Source organism: Notothenia rossii (genome assembly GCF_949606895.1).
Source record: "Notothenia rossii genome assembly, chromosome: 10".
NCBI classification, from domain to species: Eukaryota; Metazoa; Chordata; class Actinopteri; order Perciformes; family Nototheniidae; genus Notothenia; species Notothenia rossii.
Window position 1 is genome coordinate 45,946,390 of NC_136908.1, and position 17,864 is coordinate 45,964,253.

The 17,864-nt window shown below is 39.8% G+C and overlaps 1 protein-coding gene across 2 annotated transcripts in view; it reads right to left on the minus strand.

Moving 5' to 3' along the window:
• Positions 1-392: 392 nt before the first annotated feature.
• Positions 393-17,864, minus strand: part of cacna2d4a (calcium channel, voltage-dependent, alpha 2/delta subunit 4a) — a 91,085-nt gene continuing 73,613 nt past the window's right edge. The window contains exons 23-35 of one of the 2 annotated variants that reach the window (XM_079653925.1): positions 17,173-17,234; positions 9,005-9,019; positions 8,527-8,571; positions 8,240-8,302; positions 7,564-7,634; positions 6,481-6,556; positions 6,332-6,384; positions 5,591-5,646; positions 4,997-5,017; positions 3,901-4,021; positions 2,853-2,971; positions 2,368-2,447; positions 393-2,133 (exon numbers count right to left, since the gene is read on the minus strand). In XM_079653925.1, coding sequence (XP_079510051.1) covers positions 2,041-2,133; positions 2,368-2,447; positions 2,853-2,971; positions 3,901-4,021; positions 4,997-5,017; positions 5,591-5,646; positions 6,332-6,384; positions 6,481-6,556; positions 7,564-7,634; positions 8,240-8,302; positions 8,527-8,571; positions 9,005-9,019; positions 17,173-17,234 — 875 coding nt within the window. In that variant the 3' untranslated portion in view covers positions 393-2,040. The remainder of the gene's footprint in view (positions 2,134-2,367; positions 2,448-2,852; positions 2,972-3,900; positions 4,022-4,996; positions 5,018-5,590; positions 5,647-6,331; positions 6,385-6,480; positions 6,557-7,563; positions 7,635-8,239; positions 8,303-8,526; positions 8,572-9,004; positions 9,020-17,172; positions 17,235-17,864) is intronic. The other variant, XM_079653926.1, reaches the window with a different exon arrangement.

Sequence of the window (17,864 nt, forward strand, 5' to 3'; positions counted from 1 at the left end):
TCAGCATTATCATAGTATATTAAATCAAAACATGAAGTAATACTGGATTCAGATTCCGAGACAAGCTCAGATTGACAACCATCACACTTCCTATACTCTTTTCTTGAAAAGCATTACACAGCAACCATGTGTCAATACAGTGTTGTGTAGTTGCAGATATGATTTCAAACCTTTGGATTATTCATGTTGCTAGTGCAATATGAAAGCTGATTTGATTACAAGAGCTCACATCGCCACTCTAGATATTCAATTTCAATATAATATATGTATTATATAACCCCTTTGACTATTGGTAAAGTACTGATTGTTTTAGTCTGGTATTATTAGCATCTGTATTATGTAAGGGTCATTAGTCACTGACAAGCAAAAAACAACAACAAACTGGTGACAAATACGATAAAAAAACATAGATAATTTATTTTACTTGGTTCAAATCATGACTTCAGTCAACACACAACTTGTACACATGTCAACCATACAATATAGAATACTGTATAGTAAAATTCCAAACAAAAATGAGACACATGAAAAAAATACTCATAAAATCTCAGCGAGACGCAACATTGCAATGCTGCACATTGACACACAATATGTATCAGAGCCTTTTCACAAGCAGGCAAATTCTCAGGCAATTTTGTCATCAGTGTAAGCTCAACTTAAAGACATGCTTTGTAAGATGATTCAGAAATACCATAGAAAATGCTACAGGGACACTCACAGCCCAAAACACAATGAAAGGCTGAAGTTCAGAATATGAAACACAAGCAAATACAAAAATACCCAATGCAAATAAATGCACCCTGTTAATGTACATTGTGATTACTCATGAACATTTCACATTTTAATTTGTTCATAATAGAAACTTGTTTCCCAAACTGAGAGCATTTTTTATTTAATCATGAAGTTATACAATTATATTGTTGTATAGTCCAAGGGATTAGAAGCAAATGCATGACCTTGGGACACAAGCAGTGTCAGTAAATGCATAGTCAACAGCATAAAAAAATGACTTCTGGAAACACTGATGCTCTGGTACAACTGCATCTTCCTTCCAGTTTAGCCTTGAATCCATTTCGTTGCATGTATTTATCTAAAAAACAATCCATCTTTTTTTAATTCTTTTTGATTGTAGATCTACATCCTGTGAGTTGCACAGTGGTCTCCAGCCAAACATAATTACAAACAAACAGAAAGACACAGCTGATAAAAACATAAAGGCAAAGACATTTTTTTTCAAAGATATGTCACAGAAACATTTTTTTGGATGTAATCCAAGTTAAAAAAAACAAACAAGATAGTGAAGTGACGTCCCATAATTTTTGATACTTTTTATCAACTCCACTGCAGGTACTTCCTTGGCACTGAACCATCGCCCTTTAAGATTAGATTCAGAAAAACTTATACTGTAAACACCGTCCTCTAATCTGACTTTCAGCAGCAACACTGATGTTAAACAACTATATTTACCAGATATGGCTGTAGCCCTTCTCTCCTGTCTCTCATTCAATGTTTAAAACCTAGTCAGAATATGAAGCTTTCAGGGGATAAAGTTCTCCAGTTGCGCATGCTTGCAGCTGCATATATAATATGCATGTACTGCAATATTCAGTTCAGTGGAATATGAAAAATGATTAATATATTCCCCCCTGGACTTTCTTCTGTTGCATCATGTGACTTGTAATCCTCTTTTATCAATTCAGGTCATAGCTGCCACCTGCATCTCTTTAGTCCCTCTTTCATTTTGAGATGCAACGTGGTGTATGAGAAAGCAACTAATGGAAAAGTGTCCACGGCAACAACGGCCTATAACTTGTTTTTTTTGTTGCAGTTTTCAGTTCAGATGTATACTTTCCATGAGTTAAACAATAAATGCTTAAAAAAACACATCAAAGGTCCGTCATTAGAGACTATTGTGGTCGTCATGGGTAGAACGTTTTTTTTGATTAACCCACTTGATCAGTGTCCAAACACTGATCCTGATTCATTCCAATCTCCTCGTTTATATGAGAAATTGAGTTGAAACAGCAAAGTTGTCCATCATCAGGAGACACGTGTGGAGAAGGAGAGGCAGGCGAGGAAGAGAGATGCAGAGAGATATATAACAGAAGCTCCTCCACAGTCATTGGCGTTCTCCTGCAGAAACAAACAGAAAGTGATTTCACTTTGTGTCCCTGCCAAGACTAAAGCCATTCCAAACCAGTTTCAATGCAATCAAGCTAAATACAATAGCAGATATACAGACGCCAGAACAACAAACAAAAAGGCACTCTCCTAATTAGAAATGTGTTTGATGCACAGAAGACATTGCAGCAAAACATTATGAGGAGGTTATGACACAATGAACGTATGGACGGATGTGAAGCTGACCTGGGGGTGGTAGGCGTGGCAGGACTCGGGGCGGCGCCGGATCTTCTGGGACCTCATCCTGTCACACTTCACTGAGGCATTATGTGCAGTGGAGTCAAGGAGCAACCGCAGCAACACAAAATGATTCTCCACGGCAAGTACTTTCTTGGCACTGAGCCATCGCCCTTAGATACTAGATTCAGAGAACCTCTTTTTTTATATAATCTAGTAAAAAAACAATTCTATATATTTACCATAGCAGGCATACACAATTTCCAGAATTAAAGTTTGGTGCAAGGGGAGATTATGGAAAACAAATAAAGTGATCACTGTTGGGGAGCTTAAAGATCCTGGATTAGTTACAACATTAGAGATTCCTGTTTGTTGTCAACTCGCCCTCTCCATAGCAACAGGGACTGCATTACACATGGAATTCATTTGGGAGAAATAGGAAGACAAAGGGCAGCACTAGCAGCATACTCCATGAATAGCAAAAAATCAAAGGATATATTTGACTTCCTTGGGCTCCATGGTGATGGGTGGGTACTGTTTGGAGCAGTCACAGTCCGCCTGCACCACCAGCATCAACAGGTTGCTGTCTGGTATCTGTTGCACCACAAACATCCTGACACACACAAACACATGCACAAAAGGCAAACCTCTCTTGTATTGTATGAAATTAACACCTTGTCAAGAAGAGGTCGCTGAGCCAGGCAGATACAATACCCACAGTAATTGTAACAGTGATACAAAATGATATATTTGTGTATTTATTAAATTATTATCCAAATTTGGTTCCCACAGAAATACTAAAGCAAATATGGTTGCAAATGTACTTGACTGTATTTAAAAGCTTCTAAAGTCTGTAACCGTGTCCTTTAGCATTTAAAGGGCTATGTTATACCTTTTGTAGCCTCATGAGGGCGATCACACTCAACCTATGATCACAAACCTGCAGACATATTGTAGTAAACAGTGTTTCTCTCCCCGTTTCCTTCTTTTCTGTTTTACACACACACACACACACACACACACACACACACACACACACACACACACACACACACACACACACACACACACACACACACACACACACACACACACACACACACACACACACACACACACACACACACACACACACACACACACACACACACACACACACACACACACACACACACACACACACACACACACACACACACCTCTTCCCCCCTGCTCTTGCCTCCCACTGTTTTCCATCTCCGTTTCTGTCACCCACTCTCCTCCATCTCTCTGTTTTTTTCGTTTACCCCTCTTATTAATTTCAGTTTTCCAGTCCCTCTCCCTCGCTCCCCATATACTTCTCGGTCTTTCTGAAACCACATGTACCCAGATCTAATTCCTTTCCTTTCTAATTATTCCCCCTCTTCCTCACACTCCCTGCTGTATGGAGAACACAGAAAAGCCATAGAAAATGGATTTGAGGCGGAACATTTAATATGACTGGTCTAGGGTGTGTGTGCAGATTTGTGTGTGCTATAAGTGTGCATGAGTGTGTGTGCTTACTTCTGGCAGCGTCCACACTTAATGATGCTGTTGGTCTCTTTGACTGACGGCTCGTAGACAAAGCTGGGGTACTCGGTGTCACACGGCTGAAGAATGTCCCCTCTTTTCTTATGAGCCGAGGCTATTACAGAAATAGATATGGGTCATGTGTCAAGGTTGGATGTGAAAGTGTGTGTGGAGGTATGTGTGTGACATTGTGTTGATGACTGGAAGGCTGATAGACTGTGACAGGAGGATGCTGGGTGCTATTTACAGTAAATGCTTCACACTTCAGCCATTTATTGCTCTTTGTACCATGTACCTCTGATAGATGTGTGCAGGTAAAAATGATGGGTTTGAAAACCATAAGGAAGAGCTATAATGGTGTTTTGAGATCTTCATGTCTTCTGTATGACTTCTCAGAATTACATTTGTTTCAGTTTTAACAGTCTGCTTAGGTCTTGTTGTGGATAATTAGTTATGTAATTAGAGAGCAGTGGTGTTAAGTAACTAAGTACATCCAAGTAGTAGTCTTTTGCACTTTTGTAATTCTACTCCACTACAGTAGGAGGTAAATAGTGTACTTTTACTCCCCTACATTCTTGTAATACCTTTAGTTACTTTACAGATCTGGATGAATGATGTGAAATCTAATCAAGTGTTGAATCAGACTTTAGTTCCACCTGGAGTAAATTCACAAGATACCCTGCAGTATACAAAGTCATTCAAACTAGCTGCACCTTTACCAGCTTTGAGAACACTTTAATGATCAATCATTATAAAACATATCATATATGTTATTCTGAAATGGACCAATCTGCACAATGACTACTTTTACTGTCGCTACTTTCACTATATTTTGATAATAATACTTTTGTACTTTTACGTGAGTAACATTTTGAAAAAAGGACTTTTACTTGTAACAGAGTATTCCCACACTCTGGTACTTCTACTTTTACTTCAGTACAAGATCTGAGTACTTCTCCCACCTCTTTCAGAGAGACTGCAATTCATCTGTTTGAAGATTACTACAAACATTACACCACATACAACATTTAGAAAAAAATAATTTTTGAGAAACGATTGCGCTAAAAAACCCTTTGAGACATATACTCACACACGCTGAAAGATGCCTTAGCTGAGTAGAGGGATGATGATGATGATGATGATGATGATGATGATGATGATGATGATGATGATGATGATGATGATGATGATGATGATGATCGAGTTGGAGGAAGAGTGGATGATTGACAGGTGTAGTAATGAGCAGTGTGATCGATGGGAAGACAGAGACAGATGAGAGGTGAGGGGATCAGATGACTCCATAATGATTTCTAGATTGGGGATTAATGTTTCCACTGCTGGTATTGGATTGACACAACATAGAGCACAATGACACGGGACATTACTCCTACATGTTCGCCATGACTGGTTGATGAGAATGAGCGATGGTGAGTTTTATTAGCTCAGACATTCACATTAATATTAAATAAGATTTAATAATCACTTAAGAATTGATTTGCATTCCATGTAGACGTGTGTATATTCTCTAAAGCAGTTGATAATAAGGTCATATTGCAGTAATCTAGGTCTGCTCTTAAGGTTTGATGATCTACAAAATATACATGCAAAAAGGACATTTTAAGAGACATTTATCACAAAGATAGAGTTTGACCTTAACTGGCAACACTTTTCTTGTAGAACTCACCGTCAGCAAAATGCTCCGTGTGCCAAAAGCCACAGAAATTAAACTCCAGGAGAAACCTTATGAGGAAGACAGAAGAGGAGAGTGGACAGAGAGTCAATTAGGCGGCCTTTGTTATGGACCAAAGCAGATAGCAAGCAGATTGCCTTCTGACTTCAAAATCTGGGCTAGGCCCCAAAGTTGTACCGTGGGAATATTAAAGTGATTCCTCAGATGAATCAGCAGTAATTAGTAGCATTGGTAGCCGTTCTGGATAACTGGAGGAGCCTTACTAAGTAGTGACAACTGAAATGTTTATTCCAGCACATAACTTCCCTGTAAAACAGCAAACTGTTGTTTTTGCTATACGGTTTTATAGCAGATTACCCAAACAAGATATAATATGTCATTAACTAAGCATGAGATGCTGGTAGACAGATTTGATAAGGTTGGGACAAAGCCGAGCCAGTTGTTTCCTTCTGTTCGCAGGCTTTATGCTTTAAATTTTAGACCTAGCTTCATTTTTATCAAACAGACATGAAAGTGTTATTGATCTTTTACCTAATTCTTGGCAAGAAAATTGATAATGTGCATTGTTCTCTAAATATCAAACCATTCCTATTATAACGTTGTATTTTCAACCATGAAATAAAAAATCCACTGCTTTTACAAATATGCAAAACTTAGTGAATAGTGATACATAATGGCACATTTTTACAAAAATCACTTTTTTTTGGGATAAACTGTGGCCATAGCAACACTTACAGTAGGAAGTTGGAGAGGAACCACTTGAGGGCTGAAGCCAAACCATAAAACGGCTGAAGAGATAAACAGATGAGCTTTACTTCAGAATTGATTGGACTTTAATATTAGTATTAATATTATGGTATACAGATTGAGTACACTGTGCTTACACTGAGAAGAGGACGGGCGCTGCTGACAGAGTGCAAGTTCATCTTACACATGGCCTGGTAGTCGAACAAGGACACCCTGTAGAAAAAAACACACACACACACACACACACACACACACACACACACACACACAAACACACACACACACACACACACACACACACACACACACACACACACACACACACACACACACACACACACACACACACACACACACACACACACACACACACACACACACACACACACACACAAAAGTACATGGTGTTGCTCTTCAGGTAGTATTTCACTGACTGCATGCACTTACAACATACAGTAAGTATGAGTGCACAGCCACTGAAGTTCATGCATGCTCAAAACCAGTTATGTAATATCTTGTGTCAAATGAAACATGACAAAATCCTTTAGCTGTATAAAAATAGCACATCACTCATGAGACTTCAAACATAGATGACAAGCAAAAGCAAAAGGGAAAATAATCCAGGGCCGTCACAGAAGCTCAAAGGGGGAAAAAGGGGAAAAGCTGAGACATCTACAGAGGACTGTGTTTACAAAGATGGGTGGATTAGCTACCCTCGGCACGTAAGAGTGCAACACAGGGCAGAGACTGTATAGCAATAAAAACAGAGCCTTTGAGTCTCTATAATGACAGCAAAGCACACCCTCCAGGCTATTGGTATCTAAGCATACTAATGCATGTCTTAGGTCTGTAAGAACAAATAAATAGACATTTGCAACAACCCTTACGTTTAAGACCCAGCAGCAACCACTTATGTGTGTATTACAGAACAAGGGTTACATGTAATCATATTTATGAGCCACATTTGAATGACAAAATAACCAAACAGAGAAGCATATACACACACACACACACACACACACACACACACACACACACACACACACACACACACACACACACACACACACACACACACACACACACACACACACACACACACACACACACACACACACACACACACACACACACACACACACACACACACACACACACACACACACACACACACACACACACACACACAAAACAGACAGGCAATGAGAACCAGACATTACCTTTTGAACATGCCCATTCTGATTAGTGTTGTCATTACTGATCCGTCAATCTCGCCAAAAAATCTACCCGCCTACAAGAAAAGAGAAGGAAAAATCACTGCGTGGAATCATCTGTGTGGCTGAACATAATAAATTCACGTCATGATCACAATGTGAACTGTATGATCAATTATTCATCCAACCATGTTATGTTGTGTGTGTTGACAGAGAGGAATAAAAAGAGGTCAAAAACTCACTTCAAACTATAACTGCTACATTAAAATAATGTTCTGCTTTGCTTATTTAGTTACATTGATTAATTTAAAGCCTCTGCAGTGCTGTGCTAATTATACAATTATTGTGTGTCATGAGTATTGAATAATTACTCCTGCTTGCACATACTGTTGATGATTACTGTGCGAAAAGTCTGACATTTGAAAATGCTAATATGAAAACAAAAAAGGTCATGGAAGTAGTTCTAAACCTAATTAACAATAGCAATGTGTTTCTAGGTGTAGACTGTTTTGGGTATTCAAAATGTGTTTTGTTACTTGTTAAGAAATTGAAAAGTTGACAGGAGTAAGAGCACACAAAAAGTAAAGTCAAAGATTAGAAAGCACAATTTCTGTGTGTGTGTGTGTGTGTGTGTGTGTGTGTGTGTGTGTGTGTGTGTGTGTGTGTGTGTGTGTGTACTCACATCATTGCGCTGTTTAGAAATGAGGACAAAGCCATTATTGTCAATCATGTAGCATGCAATATCCTGCGATGACAAAAAAAACAGAGAGCAATTAGTTATATAAAAAAAGATCTGTGTCAAACATAACAAGATGACAGATCATAACAGGCAAAATAGTAATATCATTTACTTTATGAAGTTAAAGCTACATGTGACAACCTTTTAGAGTTTGAATACAAAGACATGATATAGTTCATTCCTTTTTATCTTTAATTCATAATAACTTAATATCAGACAGTTATACTCACAACGCTGTCACACCGAAGAGGACAAATCCCATCTACGTCAGAGCACTGGAGGACAGGCAAGTGAAACTGTTTCAACACTAACAAAGCGATTTAAATATAGGTGGAAGATGTGAAAGTGTAGTTTGTGTTTATGATGATATTTGTGTACGTGGAAACAGGATGGAACACATGTGGGGTCTGTCTGTGGACGTGTTATGCGTGAACATATGTCCGTGTCGACAAGTGCATTTGTACTACCTGTCGCTCTTGGTGAGAAGGTGTTCATTTGTGTGTGATACTGTATGTCTACCTGTGATTGGCTCCTGTGTGTCTGATTTGTGTTCTTCTACATCTCTGAATGTCTGCGTGTGTGTATATATTCTGTTTCGGTGTGAAGCTGTCTTCAAAGAGCTAAGCAAGCGTTGTAGATGTTAAATTTGGCTCTGTGCAAAAAGTAAAGTGATATTTTGATAAATGAGGGGAATTTATGGATACTTACATCTGTGTCATTTGGCTGAGAAGACACCAAGGGAGGAACAACGAGAAATAAAAGAGAACATGAAGAAAAAAGAGAGAAACATTACTTCAGTTAATGATGTGTGAGCCGCTGCATTGACTAGATTGTCTCACTCTGTTGCTGTTAGATTGCTGGGGACAAAGCCATGCATCATCTCAGAGCATAGGCTTTTTAGGAAAAGACAAAAGAAAGCCATTTTTTTGTTATAATTGAAAATGAGTGAAGATTTGTTTACAATATTTACACATTCTGAAGCAGAAATGTAACACATAAAGTAACGTGCAGTTAGGTGTGTGTCACTAAAAAGGGTTTGTTTACTATATATCAGCCGCTGCAAGTGTGCATCAACACTCTCTGTAAACTTAGCTTAGTAACACTTTCCTTCTTCACTGGAAGGGTCATAGTTCAATAGTTCTCCTCATGACTTTATGGTCATCTTATGTCCACAGTGTCTGTGGATTGGCGTCTCTGGACAATGTGTCTTTAGAATCACGGTCAGGCTATATAGAGCGGGTCGAAGTTGCGAATGAGACAATCTATCATCCTTTTCAATCCCATTACAGCAAAGTGTCATTCTTTCTCTCTGCTTCCCATCGCTGCCTCCTGAAATAAACTGCAACTCAGTGAGGGGACTGACAGAGATGATGATCCTTCCCCACATGCTGTTGGTACCTGATAGCATGGCATGATGAGCGACATCATTTATAGGAAACTATATAATCTGTCCCTGCTAATTAAGTGACCAAATAAAGTCTTAAGACGTCCTGCTGAAACCTGTAGGATACAATGTTTATTGGACTTAAGAAGCACATACCTGGAACAAGCTGAAACGTTGACTTTCATTAAATGTATTATGTCCAGGAGTGCACATAACTGTTTTGCCCTGGTAGTCAAAGGAGCAACTGGAGAGCGCATCCTTAAAATGAAATAAACCGGACCTTTTGAGGGGTACTTGACTTTATGAACGGGGGGGTGGGGGGGGAGGTGCGCTAGTGAGCACGCTCATGAACTGTTCACCTCTCAGCAGGGTCTGTGCGGAGCGAATAAAGCAGACCCTTCACGCGATAGCGAGGATTAGAGCGAGGGATCGTAGATGCCCTCGTGCACGCGGACGGATTAAAAAAAATTAAACCTAAATGGCTCGCGAATTATACTTTGGCGGTCGTTAATATACCAGTTATGTGAAGCCCTGATTATGTCAACAGATTTCACATAACTGTATTAGGTTAGTTTAAAGTAATAATATTAAGTTTAAATAAAAAAATATATTATTGCTTTCAACTAACCTTATACAGTCATGTGATATTTGTTGACATAATACACCTACTTAAAGTGAACGTTTCAATTTTTCAGTGTACTTGAGATTGTATATTCCTGTAGCTTTAGTAAAAAAATGAGACCACAATTGGAATGTTATCCTGACTGGTGGCACTGGTTAATTGTATATTTGTTGAAAAAATACCCATTATTAGATCATTCATTTCAGAGTGCATGATTGCTATTTTTAATTTGTTGTGTCGGATGTGTGAAATCTTCAGGGGGCCATGAATGTGCACATGAAAATGTATGGAAAATTATATTATATTAGGATATTTTTGATGTACAAAAGAGTGTTGTCCTTAAGGTGGCGCTAGAGAAACAGTCAGGTAATCACAAGACTTGAAGAAGACATAGAAACTGTCTTCACCATCCGCAGTCACTCTACGCATAAATGAAAATACAGAAAACTGCCAATTTGTTCAACTTGGCTAACTGCCTCGGACCCTCTCTTTGTTCTGTTGTACATTATCCACTCCATGAGCGGCCATGTCTCTCTCAGCCTCCTAACGTTTAACACCACAGATTTCTAAATCTGGGCAGCATGTAAGGGGCTGTTTCCCTGGTTGGTAAACGTGTCTCATCTGAGAGCTCCAGGTGGAGTCAAGGTGAAAGTGAGAGCATCAATTATCACTCTTATTCTCTGAAACTCGTTCTCACCGCAGTAGATGATACCGCTCTCTGCTCCAGCAACACACAATTGAATTCAAAGTAAGCAACACACTTCAGTATTATAACCGTGGCGTTATAAACTGAGCTTGGCTATGCTACAGTATGAAGCCTGATGCATAAATATACTGTTTCCTTACAAGCTGCTCCATTTCTAAGTATACATAAAACATTTTTATCTTGTTTGCAAAAGGCGAGTTCTGTTTCTGGGATTGCACTAATTACACATATACCTTCATAACTGATTTGAAACACTGCTGTGCTGTTATCACGCATACACAGAAACAGTATTCTAGTTGCAAATGTGGGACTATAGAGATAGGGAGACCAGCTGAGTCTTCTCCACGAGATAAAGAGCATGCCAAGATGCGAATGGCAACAAATCTGTCATTTTTTATTCTCATTACTTTCGCCTCACAGCCCCTCACTGCGTCTCCGCCCGCTGTCAGACATAATATAACAGCAATGGACTGTAAGAGATGGATCCTTGCTCCGTGCTATTCACACTGTACATTTTAATGTGATGTATCTGTAAGAAAGGGCAGATATAACAAAGGGAGGAACAGCCAGTGTTGTAAGGCAATTCTTTTTTACTCCTTTGTATTTATACTTGTTCTTATATTGACATTTTCAAAACATTTGCAACTTTGAAACACCATAGCAGAAGACAGACACACCCACCCACCCACCCACCCACCCACCCACACACACACACACACACACACACACACACACACACACACACACACACACACACACACACACACACACACACACACACACACACACACACACACACACACACACACACACACACACACACACACACACACACACGGAGACAGTATACCCAGCAGTGTGCTGTACAGAGCCATCAGAAATGTTTTCTATTCACATTCTGACAGATTCCTATTAGATGGAAGCTAATGCCTTATACTTACCCCCACTAATTCATTATGTATGACCTAAAAACATCTTATTGGAAGCTGCTCAAACTTGATACTGTAGCTACAGTATAAGGTCAGATGTAATTTCCCTCACTTATGTAAGTCTTCCCCTGCGATCTGAGAACACATGCCTGCATTACTTACAATGATCATTTCTCTAAAACACATAAAGATTAAGCTCATTTGATTTTGTTAGTAATTAAAGTAGGGATGTATTGGATTAGATTTTTCTCTGATATGTGATATGCTTATATTTTCTAACTAATTTAGCAAATTACCAATGCCAATAACAATATTAGCTTTTTCCCCACCTAAATGAAGAGAATATCAAGTATTTCCTGCAGTATAATTAACATAATATTATGAATACTCTTAATTTGTACATAGGATTTGCAGGGTTTTCCTGAAACTCCATTATATCATTATATAAATATAATTATTATTATATTAACTGAAATTGAAAGTGTCATCTTATTTTTCAGAAATGTTCATTTCTTTCAGATAACAATATGTATTTTCTTAAGCCTTTATAGGCCCCTACCAAGTGCCGATATCATTGTGCAATCTTAACTAAAGCAAATAAATCCATATTTCTTAATGAATGCACTAGTAATTTCTTACATATTCACACAATAAACGTAATTATTACAATGTTTTTGACACTTTTACTGCTACAAAATGCATGGGCAGCATGGGTGAAGATCCAAAGATTACAAGTAATATAAGTGTCATGAGCCACAACAGGACGTCCTTTAATGTATGACTCTGTTGCCATGTAACCAGTTGTTGTACTTCCTCCTGAATATGTATTTCATTCAGGATTTTACAGTAGGTGCAGCATGTTCACCCCTGAGGGAGCCTAACACTTAAAATAGACCACAGAGAGGGTTTCACACAAACACACATGCATGGTTAGACACACATGAACACACACAGTCATGACAAGCACAGGCTGTGAATGAAGGCACACACAATCCCCTATGAAATAAAGATGTGTGCCGGTGAATACATGTCAGGAAGATAAGATGATTGCGTAAGATATCTGAGGGCTGAGGGTTGAGGAGATGAGGAAGAAGGAGGGACTATAGGAGATGAAGAAAGGGGGTGGAGCATTAAGGGAAAGAAGAATATCGAGAAGAATTGAGAAGAAAAACGGGACATAAGAGGATAGAATATTGAGAATTGAGGGAAGAGAGGAGAAAGACAAAGGGGCACACAGTAAATTAGTGTGGGGATGACTTTCTCCACAGCATACATCTAGTGGATAACAAGGCAACCACTAATGCTGCTAATGAGTTCCTGGTAGATGAATGTGGACACAACAACACACTTGTGCACAGATGGTCTTGCATATGGTCCTTGTCAACATGACACACATTAACATTAACAGACACATATATACTCTCCCCTTCACACCTCCACACACACGTTCTGAGCATGGCTATGGTGGCTATCCATCATTTAGTGGCCGGCCAGAAGCCCTAATGCTCTTTTAACTGCCGCCATTTACAGTCATTGGAGCAGAGCCGGGGAACTGCCAAGACATCAAACACCTGCTACAGCAAAGGTGTTATGCCAAATTTAGCAACTTGTCCTCAAGAAAATGTTTCTTGAAGGTGTTGAAGAACCCAGGGGATACTAAGATCCTACACTGAAACCAGTCTGATGAAAATATCCAAGAAGCAGATGAATATCACCTGTAACAATTCGAATAAGGACATTTAAATCTAAAGAGAATGTTGGGGGTTTCCCTTCCCTGTAGTGTGTTATATACACTATATAGACAGTTTGTGAAATGTCATCTCTCCTATTCCACGATCCAAGTGGTATTATTGCAGACCACGTAAAGTTACAGAGCGGGGGGGGGGGGGGGGGGAAAGAGTGCTGAGGTGCATAAAAGTGGCCAAAGCTCTGCTGACTCAATAATTGCAGTTCCAAACCAGCTCTGGCATTAATATCAGACCAAACTGTGGGAGCTTCATGGGTTTTCGTGGCCGAGCTGCTGCATCAAGCCTTACATCACCAACACAATGCCAAGCGTCAGATGGAGTGGTGTAAAGCATGCCGCCACTGGACTCTGGAGCAGTGGAAACGACCAATCACACTTCCCTATCTGTCCTCTGATGAGCGAGTCTGGGTTTGGAGAATGCCAGGAGAACGTTACCTACCGGACTGCATTGTGCCAACTGTAGAGTTTGGAGGAGGAGGGATAATGCTATGGTTGTTTTTCCGGGGTTGGCCTGGGCCCCTTAGTTCCAGTGAAGCGGATTCTTAATGCTTCATCTTACTAAGTCATTTAGGACAATTCTATGCTTCCAACTTTGTGGAAATAGTTTGGGGAAGGCCCTTTTCGGTTCCAGCATGACTGTGCCCCAGTGCACAAAGCAAGGTCCATAAAGGCATGGTTGGATGAGTTTGGTGTGGAAGAACTGGACTGGCCCCCACAGAGCCCTGACCCCCACCCCATTGGACACCTTTGGGATGAACAAGAACGGAGAGCCAGGCCCTCTCGTCCAACATCAGTGTCTGACCTCACTAATGCTCTTCTGGATGAATGGGCAAAGATTCCCACAGACAGACTCCAACATCTTGTAGAAAGCCTTCCCAGAAGAGTGGAAGCTGTTATAGCTGCAAAGGAGGGACCAACTTCATATTAATGCCTAAGAATTTGGAATGGGATGTCATAAAAGCTCCTGTAGGTGTAATGTGTAGGTGGCCCGATACTTTTGTCTAACAGTGTTTCCCCTAGGTTTACTCCCTTGGCAGGGTGCTGCTCGGGTACCCCCCCGAAAAATGTTTTCGGGGCACCCACATTTTTTTAATCCTCTGGAGCAGAGAGAGGAGCTGTGGATTATTGTTATTGATATCGTACAGTAACAAAGTATTTGTACATGTAAAAAGTAATAAAGTACAGTGTTACACTGTACTAATTACTTTTATTCAAACTGTATTCCCTTCTTATCATGTAGCCTACACTTCTTCCTTTCATTGATACATTTAAATCACCTGACTACAGCATATAAAATACCTGCTGCAACCCTGTGCTTCTGCTGCTGCTTCTCTCTGCCTCATCCTCTATTGCTGGAGGCAGCTCCACCTCATCTGATCTCTGATATGAGAGCAATCGTGTTATGATCATATTGAGCTATTGGTGTGAGTCTAACATTAAACAAGCAGTCTGCTTGTCATACATTGCTGACGATACATTTTAAGAGGCAATTTGTTGAGTCACTGCCGCTAAATGCCATTAGCATCAAGCTAGCAAATCCTGCATTAGCCTCACATCAACAGGTGTAGACAGAACATCCAATTATCCTGAGCTAATTTACTGAATAAACCAACTCACATCTCCTGTCTTTCTTTTCACCCAACTCATTAGACTATTCTTCTGCTGGCGTTTGATTGTTGTTTTCTGTCAAATTCAATACTGTAGTTCAAAACCGCGGTACCTGCTCACCATCTGTGAGCTATTTTTAGAATGCGCACGCTACGTTCGTTGTCGCGTTTGCGCGCGTCCACCTGGGCAGGCTGTGTGTGTCCTTCTCCCGTGACGATAACGGCTTGCGGTTAAAAAATAATAATAAACAAATTTGAAACTGGGGGGGGGACACAAACGGGCAGACAACAGAGCTCGGGGCAATAATGCAGATTTGTTTGACTTTTTTACACTTTGTTGTTCTTCTCCTTTCCTTCGCTCTTGTCTCTGATTGTGAGTGTGTGCATTCGTGTGTGTGTGTGTGGGGGGGGGGAAACAGAGCGGAGGGAGAATGTGAATACGAATACGCAAAGCAGTGGACACTGAAACATGCACATTGGATAAATAACATAGGCGTTTAGTTTATTTAATAAAAGAGCACATGTGAAAAGTGACCGTATATAAATTACTTCAGTTGCAATTTGGTGCTATATATATATATATTTTTTTTTTTAAATAAAAAAACCCCAAAAAAACCACCTTGAATATAAGGGAAGGGCGCGGGCTCCGTTGGCAGCGCGCAGCGCCCCGCAAAGACAATGGTAGGGGAAACAATGTGTTTGTGCATGTAAATGAACTGCAAAGCCTAATACTTTAGCCTTTTTTACTTCCGTTTCATAATGACATCACTATGTAACACTCGCACTTATATTGGCTAGCACTCCAACACAGTATACGTGATAGGCTAAGGGGCGGGACATCTATAAGTTTCAGACAGAGGGTGAAAAGAGGTGCTGCAGCACAGGCAGTATGAGAAAAATAAAGAGCTTTTTGAACATTAAAGCATGGAGACATGTCACAGTAGAGGCACTACGTACTGATATGAACCTGAAAAGGAGCAGAATAGGGCCCCCATTAAGGCAGGGAAAGTGCTTCTTTTAAAGTTGGTTGCAGAGATATGGAAAACACTGCATTAAGCCTTATATTAAACAAAGGATGAAATGCTTTAAGTACCAACTAATGGAGCAGAAAGATAACCTATAATCATCCTTGACTCCTTCTCATATAGCAATAAATCATGTCAGAATGTCCTGGTGGCCTAAAGGGACTTTCCTGAATATTGGACGGGGGCCAAAGGAGTAAAACCCCCTGAAGCAGACAGTGTATCCATCAACAGAGCCGTCTCCTCCTATTAGAGACTCATTTATAGTTATTGTAATAACTCAAATGTGCTCAATTATAGAATATAAATTATAATGTATTTACAGAGTAAACATGACAAAGCCTGTTGATATGGATGCACAGATGTTAACACTTTCAGTTAACCGCAGACCACACAGCAGAAGTTGGGTTTAAGGGGAGTGTTATTCCCCAGTTACAAAATAAAACAGCATGATTGTGTTGTTTCTATTCCGCTAGCACTGTTCAATATAACAGAAAAACAAAAAGACATCAAGTCTCTCTCATTAGTGCCAGTGTAGTGCTGCAATGAACTTGTTTTATAGTGGGCATAAAAAAGTAAAAACAAACAGCTATAAATCTGCGATGGAAAAAAAAGCAATACTGCTCTGATCACAAGGTTTAACAACGCACAGTGGAACCTGACGTTCATGACTCATGGGTTTGTTTTTCAGATGGATCCAATACATGTTTTGAGAGCATAACGTTATTAATAGCTGACAACTTAGCTGGATGTACTTTATAAAGTTGATTTTGTCAGTGTCAAAATTCTCATTTTGATATCAAATGGTTAGATTAGATGTGTGATGATTCATTAAATGGTGATGAAGTGATGTCCTCACCTGTGCTGCAATGGCCCAGAATTTAGACTCCAACACATCCAGAGTCATCTGGATACCGATGGCTGCCAGAAAGACAGAGAGAGGGGAATTCATTACGGTTAAATAGACCAGTACGTAAAAACAAATACAGTCAAACACATCAGTTTGAAGAGATGTTAAGCAGGAGGATGGGAAAGGTAATATGTGACCCGCTCAATCTAAATCAGTCGGACTCGCAACGGCTCATTTCAAAATAAACGTGGATTTGAGTAAAAAAAATGTTTTTCGGGGTTCGGGTGTTTAGTTTGATTTTAAATAAACATGTGAATGTAAGGCATATAGTAGATAAGACGGCAGGGTCCGTTAAAGTTTGTTTTCATCTGATTTCAATTAAACAAAGTCTTGGCTTTCAGAATATTAAACTTGTTTCGGCAAATTCAGATGATAAATACAACTTTGAAGCTTGTGACGGCATAATTACAAGCGGAGAACGGAGTAACTTTACGTCACAGCAGGCATAACAACAGCCGGTGTTTCTCGTGAGTGTTTCCCCCGGGAAACAAGCAATACACAGAAATGCAAAAATACACAAACACACACACGTATACACAAACACACACACACGTACACACACACACACACACACACACACACACACACACACACACACACACACACACACACACACACACACACACACACACACACACACA